General features: G+C 40.8%; 1 protein-coding gene across 1 annotated transcript in view; it reads left to right on the top strand.

The window, feature by feature from the left end:
• Nucleotides 1-680: 680 nt before the first annotated feature.
• The window catches only part of hmcn1 (hemicentin 1), an 80,007-nt gene continuing 65,408 nt past the window's right edge, over nt 681-15,279 (top strand). The window contains exon 1 of the mRNA XM_068707602.1: nt 681-936. Within this exon, the coding sequence (XP_068563703.1) occupies nt 681-936 (256 nt within the window). The remainder of the gene's footprint in view (nt 937-15,279) is intronic.

Raw genomic sequence — 15,279 nt, 5'->3', positions numbered from 1 at the left:
CAAGAGTTCCACATTAATTGCCCTTCTAATCATTTGTATCTAATCGCTTCAGATTTCTTATTGATTCTACAAATAAAAGAGTCAACGAGACCTGCAACAAGTGCGTTACTGGCATGCAAAATCCAACAACATTACGCATTTATGACTGCAGCCTACTTATTTTTTACAATGGAAAAACAATGACTGCGCTGCAGCTCTTTGTGTAACGCCTTGAAGTCAATTGCGCACACGGTGCCTCCAAGTCACCCAAACATCTCGTCCAATCACAGCACAGCCATTCTGCACGGGTTGGTCTGCGCCTTGGAGACCTTCTGCCCAGCTGAGAGGGGGTCTTTGTATGACAGAGCTGAACAAGGGCTCCTTACTCCGTAGACAACAGACGAAAGCCACTGCTGCAGCTGCTGGGACCGCTGAAGTTTTTTGTTCACAGAGAAGCGAGAGGTTGCGACTTGTGCGCGCAGACACTGCAGAGGAAGACGCACACCAAAACTCAGATTCCCTTTTTTCCCGTTTTTTCTTCCCCTGTTGTTATACCCTTTGTAAATTGTTCTACATACGTTTCAGTCCATTTTTTGAGAACCCGATGTCTCTACCTTTATTTCGAGACTCCCCCTGAAGGTTCCGACTGGCGAGAGCGAAACATCCAAGAAACTTTGCTTGAGAAGCATCTTGGATCTGAAATGTGCAGCAGATTGGTGTGGCTGTCCCTGGTGCTGTCGGTGTCGTTGTCCGCCGGGCAAGACGCGGAGACGGGGTCCACAACGGAGGACATCCCCGAGGGGGCATCCACCCTGGCATTCGTCTTCGATGTCACCGGCTCCATGTACGACGACCTGGTCCAGGTTATCGAGGGCGCGTCTAAGATTTTGGAAACGTCCCTCAATAGACCGAAGAAAACTTTGTATAACTTTGCCCTGGTCCCCTTCCACGATCCAGGTAATATAATGAAAGTATGAAGAGTGAAAATATGTTGTGGTAACTTTTTTACGCATGCCATTTTTTGCTTTTTTTTGTGCAAAAATATCTGCACACTTTTGGGATTGTTTTGAGTTTACTCTCTGCTGTGACAACAAAAGCACACAGAAAAGTGAGAAATGTGATAGTTTGCTCACAATCCGCCCTAATGCTCCTCACACCTTCAGAGGAGGGACTCTGGGGGATTTTGTCTCCGCACACAGATGTTCAGCCTGGCGGTCACTATCATTAGCATTCCGCCAGGGTTAGTGTGTGGCTTTATGTTTGCAATGCAGCTCAATGATTATTATCCCCCCTGGGTGCTCTCTCATTCTCAACTGCTAATATAGCCTGGACAGTATATCATTGGGCTACTTAACAGTAACCCTGGCTTAGGTCAGAGGCGCAGGCGCACTATCATGTAAAAATGAGAAGTTCCAAATGATTGGTGTTAAATAATTATGAATAATAGTGTTAAATAATCTCATGGGGAGTGGTATGGGAGTATGGCAATGTAAGCAAAGCTATTGAAGAGCGTACATTAGATGAAAAGACTTACGTTAGTTATATCTCTTTCCAAGTAAAATATCATCTTTTCTATCATAACCACGTTACTGAAGGTTATGTTTGAAGTTTGAGGCGTTTTGGTGATGGAGAGACTTTGTGTTAGTATTTTAAAGTCCCTGTAATTACTATTTTCTGAGAGGGAGGAGAGGTCACTTAGCTGCTCACAAAAGCACCATCAAAGGCTGCTGTGATGCCATGTCATGGGGGTCTCTGTGCTGATTTGGAGGTGAGACGTGTTCGCCATCCACCTCAGAAAAATGCTCCATCAACAGCAATAACAAAGGGTACATGCTCGAGTGTGTCTCTGTAGACCTTATAAACCTTAACAATCAAAGTGTGCATGTCACACTCAATAGTGTCCTTCTAAGCATTTAGGTACAACCTACTCCAATATTATCATCCTACCACAGACTCTCAGTATAGTATTTGTATACTATCCTGCCTGCACATCTAATAAGTTCTAAAACATAACATATGATCATCCTCACTGAGTTTAAAATATACTTTAACTTGAGAACACGTAGCAAAGGCAGAGAGAAAGTACAAGATGAATCGACAGAGGTGATCTGTGTGGTGAAGAGACGGATTCCTTTTCCAGATGTTTGCTCTCCTCTGCTACTTTTTCAGCATCTCACAAATTCTTATGAAGCTCAACTCCTCATAGATTCTGTGCCTAGAATAATAATTATATTGAAGGAAGAAATATGCTCAGTATACACAAGTGTAACAAATGATGAATTCATCATTGTGTGCTTGGGAGGGTGAGGGGCACATTTTAAATCATTAGCAGATGATAAGAGAGCTGTGATGCATTGCGTCTTGGACAAAGCAACAGTTTTCAAAGAATCTTGTGATTACAACCTGTATGCACTTTCAAGGCTTGATTCATAGCAAATGTTACAATTACTGTCACTAGGAAGTCATTATACGATACTCATCTTACAGTAAACTGAAGCAGCAACAGAGCGACTCAGAAATTCGGTGTTGACAACTCTTTGTCTTTGTGTCTATCCCTCACCATCAAGTGACATTTGTTTGTTCTTAAAATGTTTACAAGGATGTCAGAATGTGTTCTCCAAAGCCCCGGGGGAAAAGAGGAATGATTAGCACAGCACACACTGCCTCACTCTTTGTCCTTCTCCGACAGTATCCCGGACCCACTGAGAGAATCCGTTTTGTTTTCATAAGAACTTTTATTTTCGGGTTTGTTTCTGACACAGATCCATTTTCTCCGCTTTCCACTCAACCCGGTGTGATAACGCAGTCCCTCCTGTTTGATTTGGCTCCTTTTAAATCAGAGGCCGGAGCTTCCCCTTTATTTACACTGCAATCTGACACGGTAAACATTAGAGAGTGTGTTTTGTGTATCTGTGTTTCTCTCGGCCTGTGTGTGTGTGTGTGTGTGTGTGTGTGTGTGTGTGTGAAGCGAGAGTGTCAGGAGGATGCCTGGGTATTGGGGTCAGGCTTGTGTGGGAAGATCAGTCAGGAAGCCTCCCCCCTTTCCTCCATCCTGCAGGGGGAGAAAGAAAGAAAGCAAGAAGATACTTCACAAGTCACAGGGGTTGTGTATTCTGCGCTACAGTTTAAAAACGCTCCAATGAAACAGTGGTACGTTTGAAAAAACACATTCACTTCATGAGAGAATCTGCTGTAAAATGTTTTTCCTGGACTGTTCAAATAACAGCTGTAAACATGAACATCTCTCTTCTGTAGCTACAGTCCAGAGAACGATGACTAATCTGTCATTGAGGAATCCAGTCTTAGGCTGAGGAGTCAAAGGTGTGTTGCGTGCACACTCTCTGGACACATGGAGCATTTATTTGGAAGTTTACAGCCAAATAAACTTTATTTCACAACACTCCGACCACTACCAAGAGAGGAAATGTGTCATTTATCCCAGACTTAATGTTCATTTGTGCAATTTTTCCAATTAACCATTTAAAAATACACTCTACAAGGTCAAAGTAATGGGCTGTGAGGAGTTGACGTGAAATAAAAAAGAGTGTGTAAGTGTGTGTCCACAGATTTGTTTCCAGAGTCCTCTGAGATTCTACGTCCTTCCTAACTCTGCTGACGTCCTTACACACACGTGCTCGTCCTTGTAAACACTACCTTGCTGTGAGAGGGTGTGTTTGTGTGTGTCTTGTACGTGCTTTTGTGAGAGTTTAATTAGCTGAGTTTAAGATGGGTCAGAACATAGTGCCTTGGGTCAGTGACACTTTTTTTGTTGTGTTAGCTGTGCACTCCAGCATTACGGATTTAAAATGGAGCAACGTTCTGACTTGGTGCTTTAATTGGAGGGTAGCAGGAATATCCTCCAATTTTAAGTGTCAGAAAGCAAAGGACAAGTTAACAAAAACATAAACCAAGTCATTATATTCAATATTTGGTTGCTAACCTTTTGCAGTCAGTAAAGTTTTGGACCTTGTCCAAGATGCAATCTCCCTCAATCACAGATTCTGCCGTCTTGAACTATTTCCTTGTTTTGCCTTGCGTGATTATCTTGTTTAGGACTTTTGTTCTGCATTGTCCTATACTGGTTCAGAGTGTACCACATAATGCTCCAAATATGGATGTGAACACTCTCAAACACCGTGAAAGCTAATGATAGAGGTATGCTAGTTTGTAGACCCTGTTGTCCGACATATCAAAGGCAGAAAGGTGGTAATGGACCTGTCTTTTCTGGAAGGCATTCATAGTGTAACAACCGTTTGTACATAAAATAAGTGATGAAAGTATCTGTGTGAACTGTGAAGAGTTATTAAGAAAGCTTGAGAGAGATGATCAAAATCTGTCTACTTCACACACCTTGCCAATCACTGCATAAAGTGTGAGTGCCTGCTGGATTGACAATTTCGGAGAGTAGCAAAAATTGTCAGATGACGTCCCCCAATAGCGTCATTGGAAAGGTTTGGGGGGAGGGGGTTTCAGACTAACACTTTGTTTAAAGCATACCGACCATTTAAAAGTCAGCACAAGCCAAACAGATAAAGACTGACTAGTTACTGAGTGGTATCTGATTCAGATTTTGACTTTCCAATCTCTTGCTTCGATTTAACTGTTATCTAGTGTTTGTGTTTCAGCTGTGAGTTCTGTAGATTGGTTACGCTGAGTTGATGGCCTGCCTCGCTGTCCTTTTCCAGCCAGTTAACTTTAGTTAGAAGGAGATGGAGCAAACCTCTGGGCGTGGAATGATGAGAGGAGATGAGGGGATTGCTTCGACCTCCTCTGCCATGATCAAAGGCACTTATCTCAGAGCTCCCTTTGTTGGTGGCCAGTGTCCTTTTCCACCATCTCCTTTTCCCTTTGCTTCCCTCTTTCCTGAGCAGCAGTTATTTTTTGTCTGGACCGACCCGCCTGTGTGAGATTACAAGGAGCTTGCGTTTAGCTGGACAGAGTCAATGACGATGCTATTAGGCAGGAATGCCAAAGGAAAGAGGTGGAGGTTTTTGAGGAATTAGAGGAGGAGAGAGGAGTGTGGCGTACTACAATGTGTGTTTCATGTTTCGACTCTATTTAACATCAGTGCTCAGAGGTTATCTCTCTTTCATCTTGGAGGGCAGCACATACCTGAGGGCTGCATCGGACACTTTAGACGTTGTCCATTTTGTTCCCAAATTTGTTTACAAATGTATATATGACAGCTTTAGAGATTTGTGTTTAGAAAAGCCACAGGTAGTTGACCTTTTGATGCATGTGTCAAATGTCTCTGTTACTTTGTACTCTCCTCCATGTTGGTTTGGTTTCCCTCCAGGCTTTGGATTTGTTTTTCAAACTCTTCTGAGCCTCATCCTGAGGTCCGGAGGGTTCCTGAGCCCTCTTTAACATCACTGTCTGGGCTCTCATCAATATCCTCTTGACCTTTTCTTCCTGTTTTTTTGTTTGTGTTTGAGCGTCTCTTGGGTAACTGTCTGAGTGCGGAGGAGTGAATGTTGGACAAATTGTAGTGAAAAACTGACCGAACAACTTTAGATGACACAAAGCTGTTGGGGTGAAGACATTATGATTGATGGCTAGAAGGGAGTTGAGACTTAAAGGAGAAAGAAATGAAGAATAGGAAACTAAATATTTATGATTTTATATGATTATTTTGTGACAAGATCATTTAATGATGGAGGCCTTGGGAATACCTTGGGTATTCATTTGAGTGAGGCTACTCTGTTGGCACAACATCAGTGCCTATAGACTGTTTATAAGAAGTTGACGCAGTCGTAGTGATTTTCCACATTGGTTTGTGGACTACGGTTTTGAAGCCTCGAGTTCGGTATTTTGACCATCGCCATCTTGTATTTTGTATTTTTGCAACCAGTAAACAGGAGGGATCACATGTAGATTGCGAAAGAGTGACGCCCTGGTAGAGGTACGTATACGACTCTGGTAGTAACCTGTCAATCTCAAGGTAGCCAGGCCCCAATAAATACCCTGGTTTAGCATCTATTTTATTCTAAATGGGAGCATAATTTACTAAATAAACATCATGCTGTATTGAAGAAGACTTGAACCTTACCTATTGAGACCATAAACACTCATGTTCACAATGCTTACTGAGGGTAATAAATCAAGTGGAAAGTAGGGGCAGTTTCTCATAAACTTCTATACAATCAGACTTCTTATTTGGACCCGAGGAGTCTCCCCCTGATGGCCATTTGAAAACTTAATAATTCTAGTATGATTATTTAAATGTAAAGAAGTCAACAATGGATTAAATCCTTTAATTAGACCTAAACCACAAGTCCTCTCAAGCATTGTGGTCCAGTTTTCAACTACTTAAGACTATAATTTGCCTAATTCAAATGTATCTGCATCAAAACAGGTATGTTTGTGTTTCATGTTTGTTAGATGACAAGTTAAAAAAATAACAAAGGCAGTTCACTGTGTCACAAATACGCTGTTTTCTGCATGTCTAAGATGTGTTTCCCCTGTTCTGGGGCAGACATGTTTAGTTGACCTATCCTTAACTCTTACCATGTGTCCACAGCAAAACTAGCCAGTCACTCCAAGTCCATTTATCAAGGAGAGCTGAACACCCGAGGCAAGTCAGGTGATTTTGATAACAGCAGCCACTGCTTGCCTTTTGTTGATTAAATCCCGCTCCGACAGTTTGTTTTGTCCAATGCTGTCTAGTGGCTCAAGAAGGCTTGAGTCACATAACACATCAAATATAATTATGAATGACATACTGACCTATTTTTATGCCCCTACAAAAAAAATGTGGGTCCCAAACCAGTCTTTTAAGATCACTGCCCTGTAATCCAAGTGGACAGTTTCCAGCTGCTGATTGCCAGCAGACATACGTAAACTATGTAATATATTAGTATTTGCCAGTCAGCATTTTCTGTGCTTTATTACTCATAATAATAAGGAACAACCTCAGCACATTTACTATTGGTCCTTTAATGAGGGCTTTCCTCAAATCAGCGTTTTTATAGTCAATTTAGACTCTACAAATTGATGTCTAGACATTATTATTATTAAGGGAGCATTTCTAAAGAACTTTTTAAGGTAGATTCATTTGATTTCATTGTTTTACGTCATACTTTTAAGGTCTGGAGGGCTCATTAGGAACACTTTAGATTTACGTCCATCTAGATCGGGTGCTAGATTTGAACATTCCCATTGTTTGGTATGGCATGACGTCATTGTCTGTGTGTAAGCTGTTTATGTACATTTTAGTTGAAACATATGTAAGGTTTCAGCAGCTTGGCTGGTGTGCTCAGAGTGACATTTACTCTCAAACCATTAATGCTAGAGTGATGTGGTTCTCCCCATAGAAACAGACAGAGGACACCTTTTCTTTAGTTATTCTGTCTTCACCACATGCAGGCATTTATTTGAGCTGGATGATCCTCCAACACATGTCATGTACATCGGGAATGTTCACGACAGCAGGAGAGCCCTGCTGTGTGGCTGTATTTATTTTAATTCTTTGGTACGGATTTCAATACAAAAGAAATTGAATAAAGGCACACTAATCAATGCCTTCATATTAACGGGATCAAATTAAAATGTACTCAGTCGATCATTGTGACAAACCCACAAAGAATTGTCTCCTGACTCTGCAATGTCCCTTAGCATTACAGAGCTTTTTAATGTGAGCTTTTTCTTTTGTTTTTACTGTTTTGATAAACAGATAAACTCATTGTACTTCCCAGCTCTACAGGGCAGGCAGGTTACAGGCTAGCAGCTGAACATAATGAAGCATTTAGCTCTAAAGAGCTTGATATTTCCCCTCAGCAGTTAGTCGAGACCATAAAAGAGGTCAAAGGAGTGTGAATGTTGGACTTATATACGTCACTGTGAGAGACACAACTCCGAATAAATACTAATATTGTTCTGAGTCTGCTGTATATGGGAATAAGAAAGTGTTTGATAACACCTTCACAAATTATTGTTAAGTTAATCAAATTCTTTTTACTTTATTACTCTGAAAAAGACCAAGCAGGCCATGACAACCTTGTAAAAGTTTAATGATCCTATTAATCCCAGAACATTAGGTTTATAGCCATATATGAACGGGACATTTTCAGTGACAGTATGTATTACATGATCTCATGGGACGCTGTGAAAGAAGACTGGTCAGTTTTAGCTTGCTGACAATGTTCTCAGTGAGTCAAAACTGCTCTCTGGGTGTGCAAGAACATTTTTTACCTGTATGTCATGTGTTGTGCTTGGTGCATTTAGCCTTCTCACGGTTTTTTGGCAGGTATATTCTTTTCCTTTTCTTCTTCTTCTTGTCCTCTTATTTTTCTCCTCCAGACAAACTTCAAGCATTTACTGAAAGGCTGCACAACTGGTGACATGTGTCTGCACCAGAGGACAGGATGTAAAGATAGACGCAAGGGATAGAGTAGAGATGAAACAACTAGGCAATAGAAGGTTGACTGACATGCAGGCCTGTGTGGTTTTTAACTGTGGCAAATGTTGTCTGAACCAGACAAGTGTTTTGGGAATCTGAATCATAGGCTGCCAGGCTGAAGGTCAGGCTGTCAGTACCCTCTGCCCCCTGCCTCAGAGGGGCATTGGGGGGACTCATGTATCATGAATACCCCCTCAGAAAAGTGTATCTCAACGTCTTCTACGCCATAGCACGCTTTATACCTTCCAAAAATACATGGGGACAACATACAGCCCTTAAAGGACACAGATTAAGGTACACATGCCAATCTTTGTTCATTCCCTACAAATATAGGATCATTCTGCCTGAAACCCGATTTTGTTTTAATGAACCAGGTATTCTGTGTCAAACTGATGAGCTCATGGAAAATTGGCAAACAAAACTCAACAATAATCTCCTTTTTCAAAGGACCCTTCATAAATTTATTTTTTTCATTTTAACAACACACCTTGTGGCACACTGGTTGGAAGTCACAGCCTCAGACATCTGAGTGTGCATCTGTGTGTGGTCGGCAGTGCTCATCTGCTCAGCACGCACAATTAGAATTTCCTCAGTAAAACAAAAGAGGCACACAAAACAGTAAACGCCACCCATTCACTTTTGAGCACTCTGGAATTATAGCATCACTCATAAAAATACTTGGTCATGAGCTTTACAGTTTTGTGGTTGTAAAATTGAATTTGTTGCCATTCATTTAAAAGCCTTCTACTTAAGGCCTTGTAAGGCAAATTAATAAAGTTAAAAGGCCACATTTAATTTAATACAACTCTTTTTTTTCTGAGCGCGAACGATAGAGTCAGCATCAGCCAAGCCTCTGGGTTTTGGCCTGTGTTTCTACGACGGAGACCATATGTAGATACGCCACTAGGTTCTCTGTGTGTTTGCAGCTCGTGTAATTTTTTTGCCTTTTCATTGAGAGGCATTTCGAGGCTTAACACAACCTGAAGCCTCTCTAAGCCACAGCTTTGTCCTTTTCATCCTCTTCTCGAGCCCTTCCACTCGTCCCTAATATGTTGTCATGGCAATAAAATGAGCATCTGTCTGACCTATTTGCTGAGATGCATTATGGGTAAGGGAGATGTTGCACAACACAACCTATCAGTGGTGGGGGTCAGTTTTGTGGTGTCACCCCGCCCAGAAACCAAATAAAAGAAAAGAAATTAGTGCCCGATATGAAGGAAGTGCACGCTGCTGAGCCGAGAATTATCAACACACCTCTGAGAACAATAATCATAAATTAGACCCAAACTCTTTTACGCGGCATGCTTTTAGACGTCTGAGTCAATGTCACTGGAAAGAGATCATGTTAGACAAAAGCAACCTAATTTAGAACTGTGTAAATTCCAAGTAATCTCGAATTATACCTTGATTGTACTTCATAAAGTTGAGCAATAGCTGACTTAGCATGTTTTAAAACATTGTGAACCGACTGGAGTGTAGTGCTTCAATAAAGCTTCTATTGTCAATTGAGTAACAAAGAGTCGGTAAAATCGGTTGTTGATTTGGGGATGTCTTTTATGTGAAACATCTGCTTTCGAAAAATTGCTGTGGCTTACTTTGCTCCAAACACACAAAACCCTCAGTGTGTTTTTTGTAAAGTACAGTGAACTGAAACAAAAACTTAGCTTCAATAGCTGTCAAAAATACAAAATAAAAATCCTAAATGATATAAATAAAAATACTTAATAGTTCATAAAAGTAAAAGTAAATTCTGAAACAGTATAGAAAGGTAAACTGATGTGCTCCTGATGGATTTATTTATAGATTACTCAGCCTATTCGCCGAGTTCAAGAGCACCGCAGACGATCTGTAAAGGTCTAAAGTCAAACTTGAAGACGGGGCCTCCGAAAATTATAACTCATTTATCCTTGTGGTGCTTTTCTTTAAATATCATAGAGGAGCACATACATCTCATCTCCACCCATGCAACCAAGTCAGTTTTATTTTATTTATTTGTTTCAGCATACGGCAAAATCTTTTTCTTGTTGCATATAGACATAATATGAAAAAGATTGAACATCGTCTTGATGAAAACAATACAGCAGACAGTGACACTCGCACTCCTTGTCTAAAAATACTCTCTCCGGTTTTGAGCAAGAGATTATTCACTTACTTTTGCCCTCTTCTTCCGTCCACATTTGTCTGCGCTCTCCTCTTGTGGCTGGTATTCAGACTCAAAGTCTAGGCGGTCACCCAACAACAAAGACAAGACCACATTCAACTCTCTCTCTTTTATGTTTTTATATGTAGAAAAATTTGCAATTCCACACTTCACATTCAGTCAGATTGTGGTGTGAATCAGACTAAAGGCTTTGACTGCCAACATGTGATAATGTTTATATGGATCCTCAAGTAAAGACATCTTTGTTGGGCCCAATATGATTATTGCCTCTGACCAGATGTAAATGGAGCATCACAAATATGCAGTAACAAGTTGAAATCATCATTACATTTCTTAACTTTATTGCCTATGATGCATTTATTGCATTTTTTATGAATATCACTGAGCGATAATAGCGCGCAGATGGCCCATGTTGACAGATATTTTAAAATCTTTTGTCGCCCACAACAATTATTTCCTCAGATAATGTTAGTGAGATACGTCTGTCAGGGACATTGAAAAGGTTGATAGAGGTTTACGTGTGTGTGCAGGCCAAAACTTTTCAGTTACAGATTACAGTTAACAGTTAACATTAAATATTACACTTCTCAGGTCATTATATACTATTTGACATGTAAAATGAACAATATCATGTTATCTTTACACTCAAATGTTTTATACAATTACCTATTTCTTCTTTCCTGGAAAGTGGACAGTGACAGGAAAGAGGAGGCAGACAATTATGAGACATTTACTATTGTTAATACAGCAGCATTTATTTTTTCATAATTTCATTGTCTCATTACTTTAACACACTCACAGATTGATATGCAAGTATATACACACGTAAACATATACAAACCCAGGTAGAAGATTTCCATTTACTGCAAGGTTGCTGTGTTTCCGTTGTTGCATGAATGGTCACACCACAGAACTACACATCTGCATAAATGACAATCATACATTTACACACACGTGGCACGCACTCAATTAAGACTTACCCTCGGGCTGCATCCCCTTCTGTGTTCTGTCTCTGGCTCCAGTTATCAAGTCAGATGGAGGATGGTGGAGGTTTCAGAGCTGTCATCTGTCTCTGGAACATGCTCCCCATCCGGCTATGCATCTGGGAGGGATCACATGCTGTGTGGTGTGTGCATCGGTTTCCCTCTGTGTTTATGTGTGAAAGGCTGTGTGTGTGTGTGTGTGTGTGTCTGATCATTTGAACTCATGAGTGCCACTATTAGAGATCTGCGGTTGTGTGGCACATCATCCCGAGAAAGATCCAATTGGGTCGAATGAAGCAAAACAAGAGAGGCAGCTAGAGTTGAGCTGCCTGGTGGTCCCGCGTTCTCAGTTGGTTGTGGGAAGAAGTTTCCATCACAAGTTCAGTTTGTAGTGGTTTGAAATCAAGCCTGTTGTCAGCACTGTCGCTCTGGGCTGAACCTCAATAATTAGATGGCAGCTGGTGCAGTCAGGCAGGGTAAGAGATGTAGTTTAAAAGAGCAAGGGTGAGGGAGACACATAGAGAAGCACTGTGATAAACGATTGAGCAGGAATTCTGCAGCTTGGTGACTGATAAGCTTTGAATCCAATGCAGAGGAAAGAGTAAAAGGAGAGATTTTGAATATTGCATCAAGCCAAAATGTGATCATTTCATGTTGACTGTGATGAGGACATTGGCATTAAGAAGACTATAACTGACAGCTGGTCGGATGTTGGAAGCAGTACTTGCTGTTTTAATGAATTTATTGCAAAGCTACATTTGAATACTTTATTTGATGAATTCTTCTCAAACCTCGTACTGCTAGAGAGGAAAAGAATAATAAAATGTGTGTGAGTTGGGCTCAGTGTGATGAAAGAACACATTTTTGATACATTACCCTTACAAGTGCGGTTATTGTTGTGGAGCGAGGACATGGTTATGTCACTGTCAACACCAGAAATAAATGAGATTATCCCGTGAGAGGGACAATAACCACTTACCCTCCACTGTGCTTTTCCTTTATGAATAGGCAATACATATGAACTTGGTTAAAAAGCATGATCTAACTTTACACAAGGCTGCAATTTCCTCTTAGTGAAATTCTTTTGGGCTGATTTCACCATTGTGTCTAAAGTAAAGCTGGCCAATTTAACCAAAATGCAATTAGGGATTTATATACCTCATCAAAAAGGCAAGCAAAAAGGAAGAGAAATTAAAAAGAAAATAATGGAACAGAAAGTTAACATTATTTATAGTAAAAGCTACCACGAACTTTCATTTTGTGTTGTTTTAGGTGGTCTCTGTGGACAAAAGCGGTAGTGTTTCTGACCACCAGATTCCCTTTAGAAAATCAAACTTTACTGCAACAGAATCTGACAGTCAGCTCCGTGCAGTCCTGGTTCTGGTTCTCCCGTACTTCTCGTCCCTCTAGGCCCAACAATATGGCCTGGGCCTCCAGCAGCGTGGTGTTGGTTCCAAACAGGCGGAGCAGTGAGGCAAAGGCTGTCGCTTCCAGGTACAGCGCTGCCTTAGACCTTTCGCCGGAGCCCCGACTGCAGGTCTAAGGCGGCAGCAAAGCCGGATCTGGGTCTGTCTGCAACGTTGTGGTCACTGCCAGAGGCCCTGCTGGAGTCTGAGCTGAAGGAGGTTTTGATGATTTTAATTATTTTAATAATTTAGCTGGGAATTGGACCCAATGACAGACATTAACAATAAATATATACTCTTGTAACTTAAATAAAGTTAATAGTTTAATAAATAGAATAAAAAGAGAGTAAACAATTCCGAAAGAAAGAATGTTAACAGTTAAGTACTGCACATTGTTGTTTGCACGCAGTGTACTCAGACCTATTTAGTTTCGTGGCCTCTTCTCAAGAGAGACATAATATGTGTGTGCCCTCTGTGAAGAGTGATGGTTCTTATACAGAGGTAATTACAGAGCACTATGCTGTTGACTTTTTATTCACAGCATCTTTGTTTGTGTGTTCATTTATTTGTCAAGAGTATAAGGGGACTTGCGTGCCTTACCTCACATATGTGTCTGCAGACATGTTTACTCCTTTGTATGTAAAGTCATGGACATTTTCCTCTCTGAGGCACACTATTAGCACCGTGTGCTGTTTCACATGTGTTTTCTCAGTGGGGCTGATTAAGTGAATTATGCCTCATAGCTGACAGTCAGGATGACAGATGGCAGACTTTACCCTGAGTCAGCGGAACGACAGAAAAAACAATGTGTGTTTACGGCCTCAGTTGCTGTTAAGTGCTGTAACAGCAACATGTTGTGGAACCTGTCTGATTCTGTTGGACGGGGAGACATAGGATCTTATTTACCTGACCATTCATTTGGTAGGTAAATAACTACATACATACATACATGGCTCATTAAATCAGAAAAACTGAGCTTATTGGGTGCATTTTGTTAAAAGAAATCTTAAATTGTGAATGAATTGGTGCCTGTAAATAGGAAAAATAACACAGCCCTGTGACTTTGTTACTGCAGGTACTGATGAACAGAAGGCTCCGTTTAAGGGTTCCTTAGGTAGCTGTTGGTCTGTATGTTTTGTGAACTTTGTGATTAGGCATTTATAAACCAGAGAAATTGTGAGTTAGGAACTTTCTGTCTTTGCCTGCAGGACTGAAAAAAGAACAACTGTAAATGTGGCAGAAGGATCTTGGAGGTGCAGAGTATTTAAAGTGCAGAACTTTCCCAAAGTGTCGCATCATGTCACGGTCACAACTTTGAAGAAATGTTAGTTCAATGCCTCGTTCCATTATCTGTCATGTGCTGTAGCAGCTTATACAGCTCTCCTGTCTTATGTATCGCTGCCAGATTTCAGAATTCATTTGGTTGAAAGACATTAACGGCTGTGACATTTCGATGCATTGCCCTTCGAATTCCTCACTGCTGATGTTGTTAGAAAAGAGAAACTCACTCCACAATGATTCCCAGCTAATTACTTTAAGACCTGAATGTCAGTGGAGGTGAAACTAAGTTTGCCATTGGGAAGTTGCCCAGTTTGTTCTGTCCCATTAAACGTTCTGTGAGTGTTTAAGCTTGCACGTGATTTGCAGATGCATGCTTTTACAGCTGGCAGTACGGATGAATTCTGTAAGACCATAAAGGTGGCTTCATTTGTTTGTGTAAATTGTGACTTGTGTCAATAATTTACACAACAGATGAAGAAGAACAGGATGAGATGCAGGTCATTTTCTCTCTTTTGTTGTTACTTCTTGTTAGACTGTAGAGCATTCTTTCCCTACGACTTCATTCTCTTGGCCATGTTCATGCCACTTATGTGTTGCTTGTTGTAATCACAGAGAAAGCATTAAAACTATTTCCTGTTGTGGAAGCCAGAACACAACATTAAGATCTCTCTTATTTGTGTAGTCACGTATGCTATCCAATGTCCTCAAACATGTTTTTATGTAATACTCAGGTGGTAAATGAGGAACAAAGCTTTTATTTGCCTAAAAAGGTTCTGCTATGTTGTGCAAGGGAACCATTGGTTTGACTCTCCAGACCTGCAGGGAAAATGTGTTGAAAGGAACCTGTAATGAGTTCCCTTCTCTTACCCACAATTCATGAGGTGCTCTTGGGCAAGGCACTTCACCCCCCAACAGTTTGAAACTCCCTGGCATGAATGTTTTTAAGTGTTTGACTTTGTGCACTGGCACTGAAAAGGAGCAGGCATGCTCTGATTTCTAAATGTAGTTAAGAAAGAGAAAATACTGATGTCTTGTTACGTCAAAGTCAAAGATTGTTACACAAGTAGAGTT

This window comes from Cebidichthys violaceus, unplaced genomic scaffold (assembly GCF_023349555.1).
Source record: "Cebidichthys violaceus isolate CVI_PGR_0920_01 unplaced genomic scaffold, fCebVio1.0.p SCAF_13, whole genome shotgun sequence".
Taxonomy (NCBI): Eukaryota; Metazoa; Chordata; class Actinopteri; order Perciformes; family Stichaeidae; genus Cebidichthys; species Cebidichthys violaceus.
Note: the sequence above shows the minus strand (reverse complement) of the source record. Positions and strands in the feature narration are given on the sequence as shown.